At 56.8% G+C, this 22,632-nt stretch overlaps 1 protein-coding gene across 5 annotated transcripts in view; it reads right to left on the minus strand.

Moving 5' to 3' along the window:
• The window catches only part of CDON (cell adhesion associated, oncogene regulated), a 41,454-nt gene that overhangs the window by 17,594 nt on the left and 1,228 nt on the right, over positions 1-22,632 (minus strand). The window contains exons 1-8 of one of the 5 annotated variants that reach the window (XM_021376087.1): positions 21,985-22,092; positions 9,103-9,203; positions 7,338-7,610; positions 6,052-6,198; positions 5,642-5,785; positions 5,134-5,421; positions 4,088-4,357; positions 38-330 (exon numbers count right to left, since the gene is read on the minus strand). In XM_021376087.1, coding sequence (XP_021231762.1) covers positions 38-330; positions 4,088-4,357; positions 5,134-5,421; positions 5,642-5,785; positions 6,052-6,198; positions 7,338-7,610; positions 9,103-9,175 — 1,488 coding nt within the window. In that variant the 5' untranslated portion in view covers positions 9,176-9,203; positions 21,985-22,092. Of the gene's footprint in view, positions 1-37; positions 331-4,087; positions 4,358-5,133; positions 5,422-5,641; positions 5,786-6,051; positions 6,199-7,337; positions 7,611-9,102; positions 9,204-10,128; positions 10,294-12,436; positions 12,631-12,736; positions 12,777-21,984; positions 22,093-22,632 lie in introns of those variants that run through there. The other 4 variants (XM_021376085.1, XM_021376086.1, XM_021376083.1 and 1 more) reach the window with 4 other exon arrangements.

Consider the following 22,632-nt stretch of genomic DNA (forward strand, 5'->3'; position numbering starts at 1 on the left):
CCCCGCCACTGCAGAGCACTCCAGGAAGGGCTGTTACCTTGCGGTACTTCACGAAGTAGGCGTTGATGGGCAAGCCCCCGTCCCGCCCCGACCGCCACACCAGCGTGTACACGTCCGGCTTGGGCGTCTGCGGGGGGCTGAGGATGATGGGGGCCTCGGGGGGGGAGATGCTGCTCCAGGGTTTGTCTGTTGCAGCTGAATCCCATCGCAGCTTTGTTGGAGGTGAGCTGGAAAACGCCGCTTCCGCACCAAAGTCGCCGCGGCTTTCGTCGCTCTGGGCAGCCTCTGCAGGAGCCATTTCTTCCGCTTTCGGGCCAGCTTCTACAGGGACTGCAAAGGAAGGAGCCTGGTTACATCTCTGGGGTGACACGCATGTCCCACACAGGGCACGCTGCCCGAGCTGCGGCTGGAGCTAAGGGCCTTTACCAGCCCCTTCCAACTCAAACCATCCCCTGACTCCGTGCAACCACGGAACCGCCGGCACCCAACAAACACCGAGCAGCGCGTTGCCGAGGGCTCCCAGGCTGAGCTGGGCGCTGCCTCCAGGCCCTCCCTGCTCCCATGGCACCGCGTGGCTGCCACCTCCAGCCCAGCGAGCAGCAGCACCGAATGGTCGAAGTAAAAACATACAGCTCCACTCATGGCACAAACGGAGTAGTTTTAAATTAATTGCAGTTGTACAAGGAACTTTTCATGCCCCGGACTGGCGTGCACACAGGGGGACATTCTCCTACCTCCGTTTCTGAGGTTTTCGCTGTAATTTCGATCAGCTTTGAAAGCTGCACGACTCGATGCTTCCATCCAGAAATGTATGCGGAGAATAACCTGGCACACAGAGCGACCCGACGCGCAGCCTAACACCAACGCGCTCCGAGAGACCCCCGCCCTGCAGCCCACGGACCCTGCTGGTGGGGAGTAAAACACTTGGGGATTGCGGGAGGGGCCACGAGACAAACAAGCAGCGTTTGGGGAAGGGGCGGCAGGGTGGACATCTGAGACTGTGCAGGACAAGAAAACGTCAGCGCTGCGGAGAACGATGGCTGGGACCCAGCGCTGCGCCCCAGGGCCAGATGTTCCGAGCCTGTCCCTCCCGCGGACCCGGGGAGGTTTGTGTTATGTGCCGGGGTCTGGAAGGGGAAGGGAACGAAGGGAACTTGGTTTACAAAACAAACAAATTCCTCGGTAACGTACAGCCCAGGCAGCGCTGGGCCGCCCGACTCGGATTCCTCCAAACCTCCATTAAAATACCAGCAGCAAGTGTGGCTGCTATTTTTGGCCACTTTTTAAAAAGCTGGGAAGGGAAGGAAAGCTCTCGCTTCAAAATGAAGACGCTCCGCAAACATTTGTCTCTTCCTATCTGCTTGGGAACGTGACACAGCTCGGAGACAGAAGGGACCGCACCAAGGAGACGTCCCCGAAGGCGGGCACGGCTCAGAGGCACGGCAGCCCCAAAGGGAAAGGGTATCTGCTGCTGTCAGTGCGGCAGAGAGAAAGTGACGCATTGCCACACGGAATATTGGAAACAAATGCTGTCGCGGCTCCGGGAGCCAGCGGGCCCGGCGCATTGTGATGGACGCGGGTCTGTGGGTGGGCACACATGGGCTGGTGCCGGCTGGCACGGGGAACCAGCTGCGGTTTCAGCTGGTGACAGGAGACCTGCAGTCATCGCTGTGTTTATTGCTCCGGGAGGGGACTCATCACCCACTGGCAAGTCACTTGTGTTTTGCTTTTAGAAAAACAACCCCGGGTAACAGTTTCCATTAGGCAACTCCGAGCCGAGCTCTGGCTGCTCGGTTCCTGGTGTAATTGCTGCCCATGCACACCCACACGCAGGCTGCTGCTGGGCCACCGCAGAACTGCCCCGAGCGCTCCCTCCTCCTCCTCAGCTCCCCAGCCCCCCCAGCAGGACCCAGCCGGGTCAGACCGAGGGCTGTACTGCCCCAAATCCCGCCTCCAGCAGCAGCCAGCAGCAGAGCTTTGGGAAGCCTTACGCTTGTTCTCCTCCGTGATGCCCGCTCCTCCCCTCGTTACACGGAGGCTCCAGCAGTTCCCGACCTGCCGCCATCCCCTGTGTTTGCACGGCAGCGCAGCAACCTTTGTGTTCTGCCATCAGTGCAAACAGATCACATTCCCAGGCGCTTCTTCCCCTCTCAAACAACCGAGGGGTCCCTCACTCCCACAGCTCTGCCCATGCCCTGAAGGCCGGGAAGCCTCTGTTGGGGGGTGAGCCTGCTGCCCTGCACCAGCTCCAACACATCTGCCCCTTCTCCTGCTTTACACTAACCCGCCGCCACTCACACCTCCTGCAGCGCATTTTTCCCCTTAATTCCCATTGGACAAAAGTTGTTCTGTAGCTATGGGAAGATTCTGCCATGCAACCACCACAAGTGTCTAAAAGAGACTTGCAGCGCTACGGATATAGGACCCCAAGGCTATCATTTTACATTTCGGTGGTTTCTCACTATGGTGGTGGCTTGAGCTGCCGTGTCAGCTTTGAAGCCCATGCAATGAACCAGGTCATGGAACGGATCCAGCAGAAAGAACAAAATAAATACATATTTCAGCCGAACACGCTCTTTGTGCTTGAGCAAGGCAAAGTGCAGACACAAACCGCGGAGGCAGAGCTGGAGCTCACCCCACTCCAACGCAGGGCACTGAAATCACAGCTTAAGCACCTCCCGAAGCACCCGATGAGCGCCGGGCACAACCCCATCCTTACACACCTGAAGGGCTGAGCACGGCCCTGACATGGATGGGAGCCGTTCAAAAACCCCCGCGGCTCCCAGAAACTACTGAAGGACTTTTATATCAAAACCAAATGCCTTAACCGCTCCGCACCACAATCAGCAGTGAGTACAGCGTATTAGAAACCGATAAAAGTTAATAAACAAAACATTAAACTTGAACTTACAGCCATAAAACTCTGAGGCGAAGCAGTTGGGTTTTTGTTTGATGCCGGCTGAACTCCGGGATGACATTTAGCTTTGCTTCCATTCAGCCACGTCCAACAAAAACTCACACATGAACTACTTGGTGGGATCACATTCATTCCATTTTCTTCCCCTCCCCTTCCCCCGTGAGAACCTTCCGGCATCTTTGCAAATCACAGAAGTGAGTCCATTGGTAACGAAACTCTAAGTACAGGGCCACATACACGAGAACCCTAAATCCCACTGGCATTCAGCTAAATGTCCAGAGACAAGATGCTGAGAGAGCTGGAAAACAAAGGCACGTCACATTCAGGTTGGTTACGAAGAACAACCTCTTGTCCAAAGAGCGGTGCTGCACTGCACAGCTGCCCGGGGAGCGGGGGTCCCTGTCCCTGGGGGTGCCCCAGAGCCGTGGGGATGCGGCAGTGGGGATCGTGGGCAGTGGGCACGGTGGGGTTGGGGATCTCAGCCTCCAGGATTCTGTGATTCTCAAACTGATGGAAGCACACTGACAGCACTCTGCCTTCCCTGCGCATTAAGGGCAGGACTGCGACACGTGCAGGACCGCCGAGCTCAGCCCCCCCAGGCGGCAAGCGAAGCCTCTCCATGCGAGAAGGGGCCAAAGCCACAGTGGTAAATGCTGCTTGCTATGAGGAAGTGTGCGCTACCTCCAGAGCTGAAAATCGTTCTGCTCACTTAAGGGTACGAAAAAGGCTTAATTACTCAGCAGCCCACATTGTTAAGAATACCAGTTCATCCAGAACCCGGAGGATTCCATTTCAGAATAAACTGTGCCGAATTTAACCACAAACTGGTTTAATTGCAGCTGGCAATCTGCATTTTAAATATCGAGTAACCGCAACACCTCAGAAACACCTGCAGCTCTCACCATGTACCTGACAGCACCTTGTTTGCACGATGCGCTGCAGGCCAGAAGCGAGCAGAGACGTAAATCAGCAAGGGGAAAAGCAGCAGCATCAAGCTCCAGGTCATTGCCCTGGGGCATTCCAGGCGGCGACGCGGCACCGGGGACACGGTCAGTGGGCACGGAGGGGTGGGGTTGGACCGGGCACCTTGGAGGTCTCTCCCAACCTCGGTGATTCGATGATTCTTAGAAACGCTGGCTTTGCTTTCCCGGAGGCCCGCAGTGCTCCTACCTGGCAGGACGCGGAGCCGCCCAGCCGACTGCGCGGAGCCGACGCCGTTCTCTGCCACGCACTGGTACATGCCAGAGTCCTGCACGGTGACGCCGCGGATCTGCAGGCCGTTCCCCAGCAGCAGATGCCGCGGGGACGGAGCGAGGGCCGCTGCGTTGTGCAGCCAGGTGAGGGCTGGGGCCGGGCTCCCGCGGGCAGCGCACCACAAATACGCGGTGGTGCCGGCGGGCACGGTCTCATCCTGCAGCCCCTTGGAAATCGAGACAGGTTCTGAAAAGAGAAATAGTTCTATGTGAAGCGCTGCGTGTCAATCTGAGCCTAAATCCTGAAAAATAACACTGGAAATGTGACGTGTTAAACTTATCCCATACAAAGCCTCAGTCAGGACCACGGAGAGCTGGTTCTGCGCACCACAGAGCTGCTTTTCCCATATATTTGCTTATTTTAATTTTATTTTCCTTCCACTCCAACCAATCACGTTTGCACTAATACTGTTAATAAAACACTTGTACTCCCAGAACAATTCCTTGGTAACAGCCCCATAACAAAAGGTGCACGCTATGTCAGCAGCCCATTTTCCAAGTTCCTCTGAGGTACGCGCTGAAAACCCAACAAAAACAGCAACAGAGACCAAAACCTCAAACAGGAAAACGACCGCGAGGGAAAGGGCGGAGGGGGAACCACGTGCAGACGCAGAGGTGGCCAAATGAATTTCTTTTGCTTTTGTCCTCATCCAAACGCAGCAACTCCCCTCACCAGCAATTTGCTTATGTACAACCCCCAGTGGGAACCATCTCCGCCGCGTTACCGGCACCGCGTCGCACCTACACCCAGCACCCTGCAGGACAAACAGAGCGGCCTGTGCCGTGGTTTGCTGTCCTCTATTGCCAAATTACTTCTGACTGCAGGGGATTTGAAAGAGATAGACACGAATTTTGACCGGGGAGAGATGAGAAATGCTCATTCTGGACGTATCTTTGTTTTAAGACGCAACTTGTCATCGGACGCGAGAAACAGCAGAACACGAGAACTGCTTTATTTCTTACCGAGCACGGTGAGCGAGTAGTTGATGTACGTCACCTCCCCGAGTCCGCCGCCCACCACGCAGGAGTAGTTCCCGGAGTCCGACGGCTGCAGCCCGTCCGTCACCAGGTGGGAGTGCTGCAGGGCCCAGCTGCCCCCGCGCAGCGCGTCCTGCCCATCCCTGTCCCAGCGCACAGCCGCCGCGGGCAGCCCCGCAGCCACGCACTCCAGGGTCAGCGCGCTGTGCTGCGGCACGGCCAGCGCCTGCGGCCGCCGGGGGTGCAGGATGCGGGGCCGTGCAGGGGACGAGCCTGGAAGGGAGGAGACCAGGCTCAGCTCCGGCGTTCCTCAGCTGCACCCTCCCATCGCGTCCTCAGCACCAACGCTTTGCACGTCCTTTAAACACGGGTACCGCCATCCAGCGGATGGTCCCCAACCCCCACCACGGCAGCCCACCACGCAGCCGTCCAGCCGAGCTGCCCTTATTCCCTTCAGGTGCCGTAGTTCTGTGAAGTGGGGCCGAACACTCACGCGTGACGACGAGCTTTCTCCCGGTGGGTTCTATCCTGAGGTCGTGAGTGACGGGGTTGTAGGCAGCACACTTGTAGGAGCCCCTGTCCTCCAGGGACACATTGAGGATCTGCAGGTTTCCCGACGGGAGGATTAGGTAGTTATCTGAACAAGCGGGGAAGAGGAAAGGCGGCTTAGCTTCGCTTCCAACAAAGACAGATATTTTCTAACAACCTGTCACATAAATCAATCTGCTCCAAATTTAAGATCACAAAGAAATCACGCTGCTACGAACAGGACGTTAATTTACCAAGGTTCTGATACAGCGATGAGCACAGGAAGGTGTGCGCATGCCTGGGGGTCTGAGGGGCTTCAGGTAAAGCTCCAGGGACGCGAGCAGGGCACAGCAGTGCTGACACGCGGGTCCTCACCTGTGGATCGCTCCAGCCACTTCCCCCGCACTCGGAAGCGAACCTGAGCTCTGGGGTTACTCTCCGGCACCGCGCAGCCGATGAGCGCCGTGCCTCCTTCCTCTGCCACGATGGTGGGGGGCACGGACGTGTCAAAATGAGCCAGGCCTGGAAGAGAACGGTGGGACGTGATGAGCAGCTGTGGCTCAGGAGAGGGTGAGAGAGGGAAGGGAGGGCTCTGGTGTTCATCGCGGGCTCTGATGGCAACACTGAGTGCAACTGAAATGAATGCGAGGAACTCTCCCGTAAGAAACATTACGTTGCCTTCCCGTGATTATAACTGACACAATGCTGAACACAGCAGCATCCTGCAATGAGGAGAGCAGAAAGCCTCAGCAGCACCTCCAGGTTTGCTGCGAAAACCTCAAAATGAAGACAGGAGCGTGGATGCTGCCCTTCGTGCTCAAAGCATCTCCTGGCTTTGCCATTTTCCTCCGGCAGCCACCCCACAGCTCTCTCGAGAGGGTCTCGCCATGGGTCACTACTCTACCAAAACACTTACTTCTCACACTTAGAAGAAATTTTCCTCCCAGGGGGATTTTGGACATGCTCCATAGATGAGATACCCCTGCAGAAAAATCACTCAACTCCTGCCTGACAAAGGCCCAATTCAGACAGCACCGTGATCCCAAGCAGACAAACCACGCTCAGGGAGGAATGCTGCACACCTGCCCTCAGCACCACGCCGTGGGAAACACGGCCCGGCCTCCCAGCTCCATCACAGCCAGTAACGCACAGACCAAGCACTAAGGAAAAGGCCAATTAGAAGAACCAGTGCAACAGGGATGGGAAATTCTACCCAAGAGGACAGATCATCCTCATCTGAGGAGCATGGAGATCGTTCTGACCAATTAAATGCTGTAAGATGCAGCTGCAAAATTTCCTTCTATTTCCCATCCAACAATTCCCACTCGTTTCTCATCTCTGTGATTCCATTCTGTGATGCCATGGTTTCCCTTCTCGCTCCCCATGCGGTGGCGTGGCAGCTTGGTTGCTGCTTCAAGATCCTTTGTGAAGGGAAGCTTTTAGGAACCTCGTACTTTCAGGTCCTTTCACTGGCCGATTTGCACAGTACTTGCATCACCCGGGGCTTTATCTTGCTGAGCCTTCACACGCCTCCAAGGACTGAGAGCCACAGTGGGTCCGAGTGCCCGGTTCCCCCACAGCAGGAGTAAAACAAACCACTCAGACACGTTGAGGTCTGTGTAATTTGCATGGAGTGAGGAATACAAACCGAATGGACTTACTGCCTATTGACACCACTGCAGCCCTGCTCACAACTGCGCCCACGCTGTTGTTGGCCACGCACTGATAGCGACCAGATGTCGCCGGGCTCAGGGAGGCGATGGTCAAAGCCCCGGGCTGGATTTCCACTCCTCCCAGCCCGCTGCCCAGGGGCTCCCCATCCAGCAGCCAGGAGATGCGCGCTGTTGGGGGCTCAGCGGAGCAGCGCAGCTGCACGGGGCCACCGGGTTTCTGCACGGTAGAGACGGGCTCAGAAGTAAAGCGGGGAGTCAAGTCTAAAAGGAAGAAAACAACACTATGTTAGCGAGCGGCATCTGTTAATGCATTTTACATGAGCACCCGCAACGAGTGGTTGCGGTTCAGGAGGTTCAGGGGGAACCGATGTGTACAGACGATGGCCACGCTGCATGCAGAGTGAACCCCCGCCGTCCTGCAACGTGCAGCTGCCGCTGGGCTGCCCTGCAAAGCGGGCTCAGCTGTGGCTGCAGGGTGGGAGCAGCCACTCGAGGCCGCAGAACTGTGCAACGAGCAGGACAAGGCTGCGTGGGCAGCAGAGGACCTGGGAATGCCAAGTGCAGGGCTTCATCAGGATGAGAGCGGTGAACTGGGCATCCGTTATTTTCACCGCATCAAGGCGAGCAGAAACAGGGAAAGCTGCTCGTAAATAAAAGGCCGAGCTCCAGAAAACTCGGTTATGAGTCCATTTGTTTGCCAGAAGAAAATTCCTGCTCGTTGGAGGAATTTTTTTCCTGTTCTGGCCAACAAAACATTGGGAATTATTTCCATTTGTTTTCTGTGGGATTCTTTGCTGAAGGTTTTGTACAAAGTGAGAAAAAGGCAATTACCACCAACAAGTCCTATTAAGTTAGAAAGAGGGGTGAGGGGGAGAATGTTTGCAAATAGGGAACGCGGCAAGCGAAATCGATTTTGTGTTTGTAAATAAGCCAAAAAAGCCCAGATAGCGCAGGCCGAGAGCAGGGAAAATGAAATCCAGGTCGGAGGAAGCTTTCTCATAGGTGGGGCCCTCGGCTCACGCTTTGCTTCTCAAGTCCAACTGTTTATATAGACGAGTTTCAGATGAGAAACTGCACATTTTTAATGGAACCATAAACTCAACTATCTGCATAAATATGAAGTAAAACTGGGAATTAAAGCGTGGCTTCACTTAAAAACCAAAACAACTACATGAAATAAGAACGGTGTCCAAGCACCTCTCAGGACTCCAGATGTACATTTTTAGCTATTAGTTAGAAAACTGTTTTTCCTAATAGTTGGGTTTGAACTCGCATGGATGGGAGCGGGGCCGCGGTGCCGGGCGCTTGCTCTGCTGCCTGCAGCTCCGCGCTGCCCTGGCCGCAGCAGCAGCGCCGCGGTCACAACGGGTAGCAGTGACCCCGCAGCTGGAACTTATCTGCTGCGACGGCTTGAAAAACAAAATTTATCCCATTTGCTTATAACGATGGGCTATGAAGTGCTAAAAGTAGTAAAAGCTTCTTTTTTGTGTGGTTACATTAAGACAAGCTGACTACACAGAGCAGATGTGGCAATTAAAACCATCCCTCCGCTTTTTTCTACACGCCAGAGCCGTTCCAACCGCCGCCACGCATCGACGCTCACGTCTCAAGGATCCCATTCCCCTTTTCCTTCGCAAAATGCAAACCCCTCCCAACCCCGTGGGAGCTGAGATGCAAACCCGGAGCCCGGCCCATCCACGGAGACCCCAAAGAACAGAGCCCTGGGGCTCAGCCTTACCTACCAGGGCCTTACCTGTGCTGCTGGCGGAGACGAGCGCGGCGGCGGCGGCGAGCAGTGCGTGTAAGCGCGCGGGGGATGGCTGCATAGCGCCCGGAGAGCAGGCACCGGAACGGCTGCAAAGCAAAGACACAGATGTCTGCTGCAAGGTTCGGGAGTTCTTCTTTTAACTCCCCTACAACAAAGTGTTTGGGGTTTAAAAAGAAAACATGGCGCAACCAGGAAACGGCCAATATTCTCCGCAATATAGAAACCATCTGCAAAAATGAGTTACAAGTTGAGCTCAGCTATGTTTCCAAGTCCTATTCTTAAGATTTTTCCACAGCTGGGATACGCAGCACACGCACCGAACCGTGCTGCCTTGATGAATTAGACTACTTGCCAACCAGAGGAACTGAAGTCCAAAATAAACAGCTTATCTATCGCAGATAATATTGTTTGCAAACAATAATCGTTCGGCCATCCATCACCAGCTCCACTTGTTTAACGAGGCACGAGGATCCATGCTCCGCAGCGGCAGCTCACAGCCCTGCGCCCGCTGATGGGGAACGCGCCCGCGCTCTGCAGCCCACCCGGCCAGCACCGCCAGCAGCAGCCCATGGCACACAGGGCTGCCCACGTTGGAGGATTCCTCCCACACCCCCAACACCACGCACACTGACCATGTTCCGCAGTGCCACAGCCCCACGTTCCGGGACACCCCGTCATGGTGACCCCCACCCCCCAGGCAGCGCTGCCCTTCGGGAGAGGACGCGTTCCCCAGCAGCCACTGCGACTGCAGATCTCGCTTCACCAGGAGCCAGAGCCCCACACACATACGAGGCAGATCTCCAGCCCAGCGCCTCGTGCCCCCGGGCCCATTGAACACCCTCCTTCCCAGAACAGCCCCAGGCCCCGCAGCTGCCGCTCACTGCGCTTTCTGCCGGCCTTCCGTCCTGCCATGATGAATAAGATCTGAGCTCATTTGGCGCAGTTACTTCATTTATCAGTCTGCCCAAAGCAGGCCATGCAGCCTCGCTGCTGATAACACCCCGCACGTACGTGAAGCTTCTCATCCATCAGATCCACGTGCAAAGCGCTCCATGGTGCACAGCAGCCGCGCTCCTCCCGGCCGCATCAGCGCTGCACGCCTGCTGGAAGCGAGTCCTGGGCAGCGCCGCATCCAGATATCAGCAGCGAGATCAGCCCACGGTTTATTTAAAGTCACAGCATTTCATCAGCAGACTGTCACTGTGAAGTGCCTGCGCAAAACACGCGGCGGGAGGAGACTCCGATCATAATAAAAATATCACTGCGGGTTTTATAGAACTATCTACTTACGACCGCTTCTCCCTGCAAACCGCGCCTCAAGTTTACAGTGACAGCTTTAGGAGGGGAGAGGGATCCCGAGCTGCCCCGCTGCTGTTTCGGGGCGGCTTCAGCTGGGGCCGCCCAGGTCCTGGCAGATCGCGGTGCGGCCGCGCTGCGTTTGTTTGAGTTCCTGCGCGGTTCAAGGGCAGCGCGGCCGCTCCGCCGTGAGCGCAGAGTAAACACGCAGAGAAGCTGTTAACATCAAACACTGCTCTGAAGAGGGTGGGGGGCAATGTTGCTTTTTGCCAAATCTTCCCCTGACTATTTATTTATGAAAAGCAATGAAACGTATATTCTGGGTCAACTTTAACCCCGGCACATGGAGCTACTGGGTTATTTTGCAGCTGTCTTTTCAAACAAGGCCAGCTCATTATCTTTAACTAAACTTTATCTTTGGAGATCTACTTTATCCGGGCTCTGATTTCCCTCTGTTTATCTTTCTCTTTACGTGTTCCCGGCTGCCAGTGTCAACAGCTTCTCCTCTCCCATGCACCGGTCTGGCCGGTGGAGCGGCGAGACCGACCGAGCAGCGCTGGAGAAGGAAACCATCAGCTTCACCGGGCGGCAGCGCCCAGCACCGCCCCGGCGCCAGCAGGGACCTCTCCCCGCATCACTGCCGAGAGCCCCGCGGGGGCTGCCCTCCACGCGTACGCACAGATGGACCCCGCGAGCACTGCACCACCCAAAGCAGATCTGCTTCTCCTTCCGCAGGTGCTTCACCTCGCGTCACTGCAGAACGCCCCGCGATGGGGAGAAGAAAAGAGACCACAGCTCGTGGTTCTGCAGGTCTTCAGACGCTCAGCAGAAAAGCTCTGTCTCAAGCGTTGAATGCTAATACATACCCAAGGGCTGAATTGCCCAGGGGATGGGAAAAACAGAACTTCCTCTTTGCCATCATTTCCGTCACGCACAGCTCCCACTCTGACCGCTACACGTGACAGCAAGTACCAGCAAGGACATGCAAGGCGCTCAGGGGGCAGGGGAAGGAGCACTTCGCTCAGCTGCCAACCCAGTTACACAGCTCAGCCTGCAGACCAGGGCACCCGGGAACGCCTGTGCCCGCGCTCCCCGCCCCTCACCTGGGCTCATCCACCCCCACCACGGCTGCATCAGATGCTCCACGTTGTTCTGAAGGAAGAGGCGTCATGGAGAGGACGGGTCTATTTATAATCCCTGTGGAACTCCAGTACTGACAGGAATTATTCATAGCAATTTTAATAGAGTAGAATTGAAGCGGCCACAGTTCTCATGCCTTTCCGCTCCCAGCAGCAATCCCTCCAGGTCTGCACTGACAGACACCAGAAAGCCACAACGCGGCCAAGGCCCACACCTTTCCCACCTCCACTGAGACCTCTTTATCTAAAGTCATTTTCCAGTCGTTTTCCTCCAGCATGTCACCTCTTTGCTGCTCTGGTACATTCCAGTCAATGGGAACAAGGAAGATAAAGGACCTGTGTCAGGAGATGGAGGAGTCCCAACCTCTCCAATGGGTGCCCGCCCCTGGAACACGCCCTGCAAGCACAGGGCCATAAATAAAGACACACCTGATCCCTTCTGGGAGATCATTAGGAAGATTGAATACTCTCAAGGACAGCGTAATTCTAGTTGTGTGCCTCATTTGTCACTGATCCCTCATAAATGGTCCCCAGCAGCCCTGGGGACAGCCACGCTCACAGTCCAGCTCACAGCTCCGCACAGCTCGCTGCTGCCAGGACCCCGCGGTGCCAGGACCAGGCTCCGCGCACCTGCTGCAGCTGCGGGCATCCCCATTGGAGCAGACAGCCCTTAAGGGTCCTTTCAGCTCAAACCATTCTACGATCCCCCATCCTCTGGACCACAGCAGAGACTCTGCCCTGCTCCCTCACCCGACCACAAACCCAGCTCCGCCTGCTGCTGCTGGAACCCCATCCCACATCCCTGCAGCCCGGGGCCATGGGGCCGCAGCCCCACACGGAGCCACCGCGGCACTGCCCCCCCCTGCTCCCTCCCAGCATCTGACCTTCAGTGTGGGTCCAGCACGCCAGGCTGGACCTAAAAGAGGACGGGATCCCTTCGCTCGCCCCGCGCACTCCACACAGGGCCCTGCGAGCACCAGCACGGCGCAGCGCCAGAGAGGAGGAGGAGGAGGAGGAAGGAAACGGCAGGCCGAGGAACAGAGGGAGGTATTCAGGTTCCCCACTCCACCTCCAGGAGCTGACAGCCCTGCGAGCAGCCCAAGGAAAAAGTGACGTCTGCCCAACGCAGCGCTGCCCACGGCTGCGGGCGCTGCAGCCAAACCTGCCCACGCCGAGGATCTCACCTCTCCACCCCAGCGCCCCTCGGCTGCCTTGTCCACCCCTGCACGCAATCTGAACAGACTGCAGAAGCACTGAGCACGCTCTGCCTTATTTATCTTCCTGGCAACTCTGCAACTCAATAAATTTTTAACTCGTTTTCCCAGATCCTCTCTGTACCAACAACTGCAGAGTTTCAAAGCAGTGAAATTTGGGGCAAATGAAGCCCCCAGAACGAACTAAAGCACTGCGCCTCCAGCGCGAGCAAGCTGAGTTAGATCATTAAATCTCACACCAAGACACCTTAAAAAAAAAACGTGGTATTGAAGCCTGTGGCATTCCAAGAGAAAGCAATCAGACATTCCTGCAGCCCGGGCTCCTCAGTGATCTGCAAAGCCTTTGATCACTGACTGTCTTCATGCCGTCCTCCTGGGGTCCGGCAAAATGAGTGTAACAGCTGGCACATAGACTTCATTAGCTTTGGTGGGGGGCTCTGCGGAGCCCGGCCCCGCTGTCACCGCGCACCGGCACAGCGCCAGCCCCGCGCACACCTGCGCCCACCGCCCTGCACGCGGGGCTGAGGGTGCCCAGAGGGATCCCACGCTGCCCAGCGCCATTTTTATGAACGCTTAATGATCGCTCAATCATTAGCATCAGCCTTTAAAAAGCAAATGCAGCACCTACAGTGTTCATTACCCTCCCCCTCCCCCCTTTTCAGGGTCTCAATCGAGGCAGTCAAGCATGCAAACTGATCCTGTCGCCAGCAAAAGCATTTCCTTTCACTGTGGTCAGCCAAAAGCAGGGGAAGAAAATGGAAGTGACTTGGAGTTATGGCACCAAAAAGGCCAGACAAGCAAGGAAATAATCAACTCCACATGAGCCACTTCTAGCCCATCACAATGCAAAGGGCCCACGACTAACCCCAGGAAAGGTCAGCGGGACTATGGGGGTCAGAAGCTGAAAAAGGCAATAGTGAGCAGCTGCCAGCTGCAATAAGAATCAATGTGTTCCTAATTACGCTCTCTGAGAGGACCCCGGCACCGAGACGTTGTGCTGCAGTCACAGCTTGTGTCAAAAAAAAACAAAAAAAAACCACCAGAAATGCTCCCATTTTACTCTCTCCACCCGAGCACTGAAACTGCAGTTTCTGTGTTACTAAATTGCAGGAAGCCGAGCGATGGAGATAAGGGATCAGGCATTTACAAAAGGGTTGGGGTTTTGTTTGAGCACCATAACCAGGCGTGTGCACGGAACTGAGCATCGCGAAAGACGGGACTGCAAGAGAAGCGAGCAAGCCGTGAGCATCCGAGGGCTTGGCTGCTTCTGGGAAGGCTGCACCCTGAGCAACCAGCCCCGCGTCCCCTGCATCCCAAAGCAAAAAGAGGGAAAACCCCGCCAGGAGCTCGCTGACAGCGGCCCTGCAGAGCATGTATGAAGGATGCAAAGGGACCCGGGAACAGGAAGGCGCTGAGGGCAGCCCCAGAAACAAACCAAGCAGGAGCAGTGCCCGGGGCAGCCGTGCCACGCCAGCGCTGCGCGTCAGGACGCTCCCAGCCTTGGTTCTTTTTAAGCCACGTGGGGATGAGCTCTTGACTCTGGGAAGACAGAGCACAGAGCATCAGGAGCGCGGGCAGCGCCGGGCCCAGGGCTGTGTTGTGCAGCGCCCTATGGAACACCAGCCCCTTTCTGCAGCCCCTCCAGGCAGCGTGCGGTGCCATGGGACAGAGGTGACATGAGAAGGCATTAAGGAGCCGAGGACAAAATCCACACCGCCCCAGCGTCGGAGCGCAATGATGGAGCAGCGCTCGGCCGCGCTGGATTCCTCTGCTGCTCTCAGGCCTGGAAAGCCTCACGTTGGTATCAGCTGTTGGACTCGGATCAAAGTTTAGCTTTCCATTAATCCTTTGAGTAATAAGTGAAGCTGATAGCGAATTTTTTCGAGAAGACAGTTAAGATTACTCAGATACTTAATTTGCACTCCAATATTTCAAAAACACCTTGACTTGAAAACCTCAGTCTTGGCGTACATATGGTCTTGATAGAAGAACGCATGCTTTGGCATCGGCTGAAGAAATGGATTTGTGAGCAGAGTGAAAGAAGTTTAACAGTTTGTGTGCTGTGGCCCTGCAGACGCTGCTCTGCCCGAATCACGGCCCGTGGAGATGTCCCAGCTGAGACACCCGGGATGCGCCGGTACCGGACCCAGCAAGGAGGCAGCGACCCACGGCACGCTGCCCTGCAGCCAGCTTCATTAGTAACCTCAAAGGGAAAGCTGACCGTCCCCCTGCTGCCACGCTAATGAAGTGGGTATGGATTCTGACGCTTCTGGCCTCAGGGGAAGAGAAGGAACGGAGCATTAGCCTAATGTACAGTTCTGCTCTGCTGCAATTATCTTTAAATGCCTAACTAAGAGCTTTTAGACCCCGAGGGACCCAAAGGTATCATTAGTGTAACAGTCCCACCCGAGTAACTGCAGGCCAAATGCACAGCTCTCACCCCTACCCGCTCCGTCCCCTTCCTTCCCTGTACCTGCAGCTCAGCCTCGTGCTGCAAGGACAGCCCTGCTCTGCCCACCCATGCCCGGAAGGCACCGCTGAGAGCGCTGCGCTCCCTCTCCTGCTGCACCACCGACTGCATCTTATGCTTCTCATCCAGGCAATCTCACTGAGAACAGGATTTCACAACCACCTCGGCCCGACACCTTCCTTCAGGGCAGCCTGCAGCACCAACCACACGGACCGTGAGTCAGACCCCGGCCGAGACCACGGCTCTCCCCCCCAGCCAGGGACACCAGCAGCACCGTGCAGCCAGGCTGGCTCCAGATGAATGCTGACACCTCGTCCCTCAGCAGCTACAGCCCTAAAAAACACCAGCAAACAGCTCTCCGTGCCCCCACGTCCAACTCAGTCTGTTGGAACTTGCAGGATCTATGCTATCCGTGATCCCTTAAAGGGAAGCACGACTATTAAATCCACACCTGCAGCCAGAATTTATAGCAACCCCATCGACGGCTGCCTGACATCATCGGCAATTAGGAGCCTGTGAACTCATGGCTGCAGGATATGGGAGGTGCACTGCACGGGGAGCGTTACCGCACGGCTCTGAGTCACCCTGCAGAATTCACTGCTGGTGGAGAGTGAATAAAAACAGGATTATGCATAAGAACAGAGCAAACGACCAGTTCTGACTCCCTCCTCTGCTCCAGATTGTTGCTTTCCTCCTTGCACAGCAGTCCACGCACTGAGTTACCGTCACAGTGCTGCTGCAGGATGGCTCTCCGGGGCAGATGCGCAGGAGAACAAGGCTTATGAAGGAGCTAACCAGCTGAGGGAGAAAGCAAGGGAAGGGTCTGACTTTTCTTCCCTTGATTAAAACAGCCCCCTAACCATCCACCCGTACCGCCAGCTCACAGGGTGCCCAGTGTTACTGCTCGCCCCTTCCCTCCGCTCACACCGAACCCGGCTCCAGCTGCAGCCTGAGCTCCTGGCACAGCAACCGGAGCGGAGGAGCTCGGCTGCAGCTGCCAGCATCCCCCAACGGGGCGGCCCGCCAGGGTAGGGGCTGTCTCAACACAACTGCTCGGCAAAATCAATCCATAAGGATGTAAGACACGACAGTCACGGTGTTACCAGCACAACCAGCTGGAACAGGAGCGACCGCCCCGGGGTTCGTCGCGGCTCTCAGGGAGAGCTCTCCTTGGGCCGAACTCGCACACGCATCCGCTGCCCTTGCCCAGTGGGACGTGGGCATCACGGCCCGGAGACATCCCAGAATCAGAAGGGACAGCGCGAGGGAGGTGTCCCGGCACAAGGGAAGGCTCCAGGCTGCTCGCCAGCCCCCCCGCAGGACGCGGTGCCGAGCTCAGCAGATAACGGCGGCCAGCACCGATCCCGCCCCACGTCAGCGTCCATCCCATAGCAAGAAAAACAAGATTAAGGAGCACCGCGGCATTAGTCTTCATTTAAACTTGGCAAGGAGAGCAAGCGCTCTTTTCTGTTGGCTCCTCTCTGTGTTTTTAAGCAGTCTCAGACTCAGCCAGAGAAAGGTGCCTGGACTTTTTAATAGTTGGGGATTAGAAAGGACAACACTTGTACACTTGCCAGACCCCAGATAAGTCGTGAATGCTTAGGTTAAGCAGGCGAGCATCTGCCTCCTGCAATATATACATTTCCAGAGTGAAAATAAACAGCTTCACACCTCCGGCTCAGAGAAGGGCTTCGGCTTCTTCTGCGTCCTCAACCTGCAGCCTATCACCCGGAGTGGGGGGGCAGGGGTGAAGGTCACTGCCAGCTCCTTCTGGAGCCCACAGCCGCGAAGCTGAGCGGCTCTGGCCTGGTGCACTGCATGGGACCGCGACCCACGGGAGCTGCACGTGGGGTTTGTCTCAAACACGTTTTCCATGTGTGGCAGCTTCCATATATAAGCAGTGACAAATGCACTAATTAAAAAAATGCCAGCTTGGAAACTAGGCCGTTTTTCAAGCGCTCAGAAGTCCATAACCCAGAGGGCTGCCCCTCGAATTACTGCTAGCACTAAACTCATTGGAGATCTGTTTCTGTGACGACTTCCAGCGCTGCAGAGACTCAAGGCGTGGGGCCACACAGCCGCCGACCCTCCTCCCCCAGCACCTCCATCCATTACCCGGCCCTGGGCTCCTCTCTGCTCCCGACTGGCACAGCCACTGGGAAGCGCAACCCGCGCCCGAGAAGCGCCTCAGTCTGAATTTAAAATTACACCATCGGGCCTGAAATTTCAACATATTTAGAAAGTTTTGGTAATAACATTTTTGATTACATCCGTTGCCAGCTTCCTTCTACACCCTTGCAAAGATTTAAAGTATACATTCCAACTTCATTCTGCAACAAAGATTAGTGGCAAGAACAGAAAACATCTTCTGTTCCAAAAAACCCTCGGGGTTTTCCTCCTCAGCTCGCATTTCATTAGAGGAGGCTCCAACCTCGGAGCCGCGATGCACTGTCACTGCAAGGTACTGAGGCAACAGGCACCCGAGCCGCGCCAAAACGCACGGCTTGGAAAGGCTGCTGAGAAACAAAGGTTTCCTGAAGCTACTGCAGGCAAAATAGTTCCTTAGAAGTAACAGTCCTCAGCAAACAGCGCGGAAACCTGGGCCTGCACTCCAGCATAGCCGCAATGCGAGAGCTTCCTTCTGCCCAGCAAAGCTCCCGCTGCTGGAGCGCCGCGTGGCACAGCCCGGGGACACCAGAAACACAGCTGGCACCCAATGCCACCACGTCCCCACGGGGACCAAACCAAAGCAACACCACCTCCATGACACCAACGTGAAGCCGATGAGGTTTGCCCATTTAACCTCGCGCCAGCAAGCAGAAAGGGCCCAGAGACCTGCGAGCCACCAGCAGCGCAGGGCTGGCAGCAGGGGCTGGAGCAAACACCCCAGAGCAGGGAGCGGGGCGGGAGCAGCACGCAGGGGCCACGGGGAAGCAGTGGATGCGCAGACAGCTCTGCGTGCACGCACCGGGTCCCAGCCCACCAGGCACAGACACTGCGTCGCACCGAGGCAGGAGCCGCAGAACCGCGGTTCTACCACAGCCCAGCACCGGGACTCAGCTGCAGGCACCTCCCCTCCCCTCGCCCACCTGCAGACATCTGACACGGACCCAGGCCCTTCCCCCCCCCCCCCCCGGTACGCGCTAGGATTTCAGCGGGCCCCGCAGAATGAGACGGCGAAGAAAGACGCTGTTCGGTGGGGGAGGAGAGGCACGCACGTATTAAACACATCATCTGTTTGGAGCGCTGGCTCCTGCTTGTTCTTGGTTATATTATTCACTCAGGAGTGGATTAATCCATCACTGCAAAAGAATCTCCTGATCTCAGAGATAAAGGCAACAAGTCATGTACTGACTGTCTGCGGATCCTCCTGAGAACCTCCAGCCTCTCTCATACCCTTATTTGGGCTGATCTATCATCCCTTAACAAACAGCAAGCAAGAAGGGAAACAAGAAGAGAAAAAACACCACCTCACGACAGGGACTGTACTGGGGAGAGCCCAGCTCGGGTCCAGTGGGGGCCTGAAACCCCCCAAATCCTCCCCTGGTTCATGGGGAAAGAGGAGCTCTCGCAGGGGTTACCTTCTACACCGGCACACCAACGAGAATCCTTTACTTTTCGGCCAGGTGTCTTCTGCGCCAGGTGAGAGCCGAGGGAGGAAAACCCCTCGTAGCATCTGCTCACAGGAGCCAGAGCATCTCCAACAGCAGCAGCAGAGCAGGCTGCCGCCCAGCAGCACCCGCACACAGCGAGGGCACCGCAGGAGGAATGGGAGCTCCCGCAGCCCCCCAGGATGGCAGAGGGTGGGGAGGGGCAGCACCCGGTGGGTGAGCAAGGGCAGGAGCAGGGCCCACAGCCACCTCCACCAACACCTGCCTCACCCCACCAACACAAGCCGGGGGTGCCCAGCCCCTTCCCAGAGCACACAGCCCCTTTGTTTGAGCTCGGGCTGAGCGCAGCAGCCTGGGAGCCAGCACGGCACAGCAGCACAGCCCGCTTCCCACCGCTGCTCCCGGCGCAGCCCTTCCCCTCCCCTGCTCTGGCATTTGTAGGTTCGCTGCGAGGAAAACCCAGCGAGCAGACTTTGTACCACTCCGAGGTAGGAAACATTAAACTTGCCTTTGAATTAAACAAATAAGGCTCAACCACTCGGTTCATTATCAGATACAATGGTTGAAGTCTGCGGGGAAAACTAAACAGCAAAATCCAGCCCATAAATCAGAGGCATGATCAGACAGACAGGTGAGGCCGGGGGGCGGTTTCAGGTTGCCGCAGTGGGATGGTCTCACGGCCCCGGCACGCTCTGCTCCCCCCGCTGCTCCTGGCATTGCCCCCAGCTGCCAGGCGGGACCAAGAAAGGTTCTGACCAAGCGGGTTGATCTTGTGCTGCTTGTCAGGGGATTTACCATTTTATTTTATTTTTACCTTTCCCCCCCCCCTTTCCTTGCCGTTTCAGTGAGCTGAACAGGTTTATGGGCCAAGGAATGGGGCAACAGCAAAGCCTTTCCCCTCCGCAACACTTAGCTCAGCTACACCATGAGCGTGCAGCTTTATGAGCCAACTAAGCCCATTTAAAACCAGCTGCTGCCAAAAGGGGCCGTGCCCCCACCCCCAGCCCCTGCAGCTCCCCCAGCCACTGGGAAATTTGGGGCACCCTTCTGAGCAATGAGCCAATCCCAGCTGCACCCCACGAGACAGCACCAGCAGCTCACAGGGATGGGAGATGGGAACGCAACCCAGCTTGCGTGATTGTTTTCCCTTCTGTTGGAAGGCAGCAGAGATTTCTCACATCAGAAGAGCAAGGGCTTAATGGGAAAGGCAGGTGGTGGGGGTGCACGGCCCCTGGCAGCGCTGAGCACGCCGCTCATCCCAGACCAATAACTGCTGCAGGACCGACCCCACAGCACCACAACGGGGCCGAGCGGACACGTGTGACACGCTCAGCCCTGGAAGATGCAGCGAGCCACCTACCAAGGAAATTGCTGGAAGAACACCCAGAAAAAAAGCAGCGTGCACATACACAGGCAGCTATCTATTCCAGGAATTCTTGAGACGGGTAATTGGAGACTGCGCTCGTTAGCAGAGAGCCTTCGTGCTGAGTTTGCGGAGGAGACTGGAGGGGTTGGGATGGGAAGAGGGAGGATCTCTCCCTGGAGAAAGAGGGAGAGAGACAACAGCAAGTTCAGGCAGTGCTGGGAACGCAGCACTGGAAACTTGTCAGATGTTGCAGTGCAGAACTGCTACAGACAGCAGCACTCGGGGTGAACCGTTCCCATGCAGCTGGGAACGCTCCTCAGGGGCAGAGCTGGCAGTGGCTGAGCCACTGGACTGCATCAGCAGAAGAGCACAGAGCAGCCAGGTGCGCAGGTACCGGCCCTAGGAGCACGGGCTGGCAGGGAAGCACGAGGCTCCATCCCGGGGAATCGCGACCAGCTCCGCTCCACACCAGCAGCGCTGACTGCGTTGGCTGCGCGACCCCAGTGCGAGATTCCCAAGCGTGCAGCAGCTTCCAGCAGCGCTGCTCGGCTCCGGGAGCGGTGCAGACACCGCCTGTATCCCAACACGTGTGTCCATGAGAGGAGACAGTCAGTTAAAGCAGGGAGAGCCGGAGACCGAGGAAAGACTGAAGGCTCAAAGAAAGAAAATGCACTGCAGACATCGGCATCGCTGCTGTTAAAAAACAACGCCTGCCGTTACAGGATGGCTCATCTCACAGCATGAAAGTACTGCAGCAAGCGGGAAAGCTGCAAACCCGGGGCTGGGGCTCCCTCAGAACCTCAGAGCCCCGCTGGAACCGCATCCAGGGGCGGCAAAACCCGCAGCTGTCACACAGACACAGCAGCAGCCCCAGGACGGGCACCGTGGAGCTGCGCCAAGCCCAATAAAACCGATGAAACAAAACGCATCCTCACACGGCCGCGCAGATGGCTGCGTGCCTGAGAACGCGCAGCGCAGCGGAGCTGCAGATCAGAGACACCCAGCACTGCATGAGAAACCAAAGCCACCCCAAATTCACGTTGAGTTAGAAAACAGCTTCATCCTGACACGACTGAACCATCTCATGCTTCCCAGTTCGCTTTAGGAAGCTGAAGCTCTGCTCTCCTCACATTAATGGTGCTGAGCAGAGCAGGACGGCATCGTGAGCAGCCCCAGCTCCCAGCAGGGCTCCCGCAGCGGCCAAGGGAGGGGTCACGGGGTGACCGGCACCGGCACCGTGCGCCCATGCCAGCCGATGGATGGCTGTGCTTCACTGTTTCCACATCTGCAGAAGCAGGCTTTAAACAAGTAAGTGTGTTTCCAAGCTCTGACAGTTAAAATCCTCAAGTGACATCACCTGAAGTCAGAGCGCAGCTGCCTTATTCCTCTGGCACACGGCCGCGCCAAAGTAAGCACGAGCCCCGGTTTATGGGCTGACAGCACACCTCGAGATCGAGAAAGCACTGCTGGGGTTTGCCCTGCAGCACCGCGGCCCCTCCTGACTCCTTCCTCCTGGCTCTGGGGGTAAGAAACACCACATTAAGGAGCACCGAGCCCCAGCAGAGGGAGCACGCAGGGCGCGCCAACCCAACGCGTTCGGTGGAACACCAAGAACGGCGCTGGCGGGGAGGAGAACGACGCGAACCCCCGGGCTGCGGGTGCGCTCCGCGGTGCACGGGAGGGGAGCAGGGCACCCACCCCGACACGGCCGCTTACAAGCAGCTTAAGGGTGTAAATCGCGTTAATCCCGGTAACAAAGCTCCAGGCTCACCCTTGTGTGAATCGCTAATCCCCCTCCGCTACGGCTGTCCCCATCCACGGCTCGGAGTCAGAACGGCAGCGCAGCCCCGGACACCGGCAGCGCCCGGCAGCTCCGCGGGCCGCCCCGCACAGCGCCCGCCGCTCGGAGCCTTCCCTCTCGCTTTGCTGGGGATTACTGGAAAAATGCACATTTCTCTTTTTATTGCTCTGTTTACCGAGCTCTCCCCGAGGCCGCCTCCAAAAACGCAGCGCGTCGGTTTCAGCGCATTTAAAGCCCACGAGCAGCGCGTGTTCGGTTCGCTGGAACAAAAGCAGGCAGGTAGAATCACGGCGGATGAGAAACGTAGGGATTCACACCGCTGCTGCGAGAACTGAGAACTTTCACAACGCTGCGCCGTGAGCGGTCACCGCTAATTGCAAAAGCACCTTTCCCTCTTAATGAAGGGATGGGCAGAGCAGCGCTCGCAGCTGTCGGGACGGGCAGCGAGCTTTGCAACGGGCAAGGAGGAGAGCGAGGAGAGCAATACCTGCCCGGCCTGCAACCGCAAGCAGGAGAGCAAAGCGAGAGCGGAATCGAGAGGCAGCGCAAGCGAGAGGCGAAGCGGAGGGCTCGCTGTCAGCGTGCCGGGGCTGGCGCACGCGTTACGAGCAGCGCTCG

The sequence above is a fragment of the Numida meleagris genome, chromosome 23, assembly GCF_002078875.1.
Source record: "Numida meleagris isolate 19003 breed g44 Domestic line chromosome 23, NumMel1.0, whole genome shotgun sequence".
Taxonomy (NCBI): Eukaryota; Metazoa; Chordata; class Aves; order Galliformes; family Numididae; genus Numida; species Numida meleagris.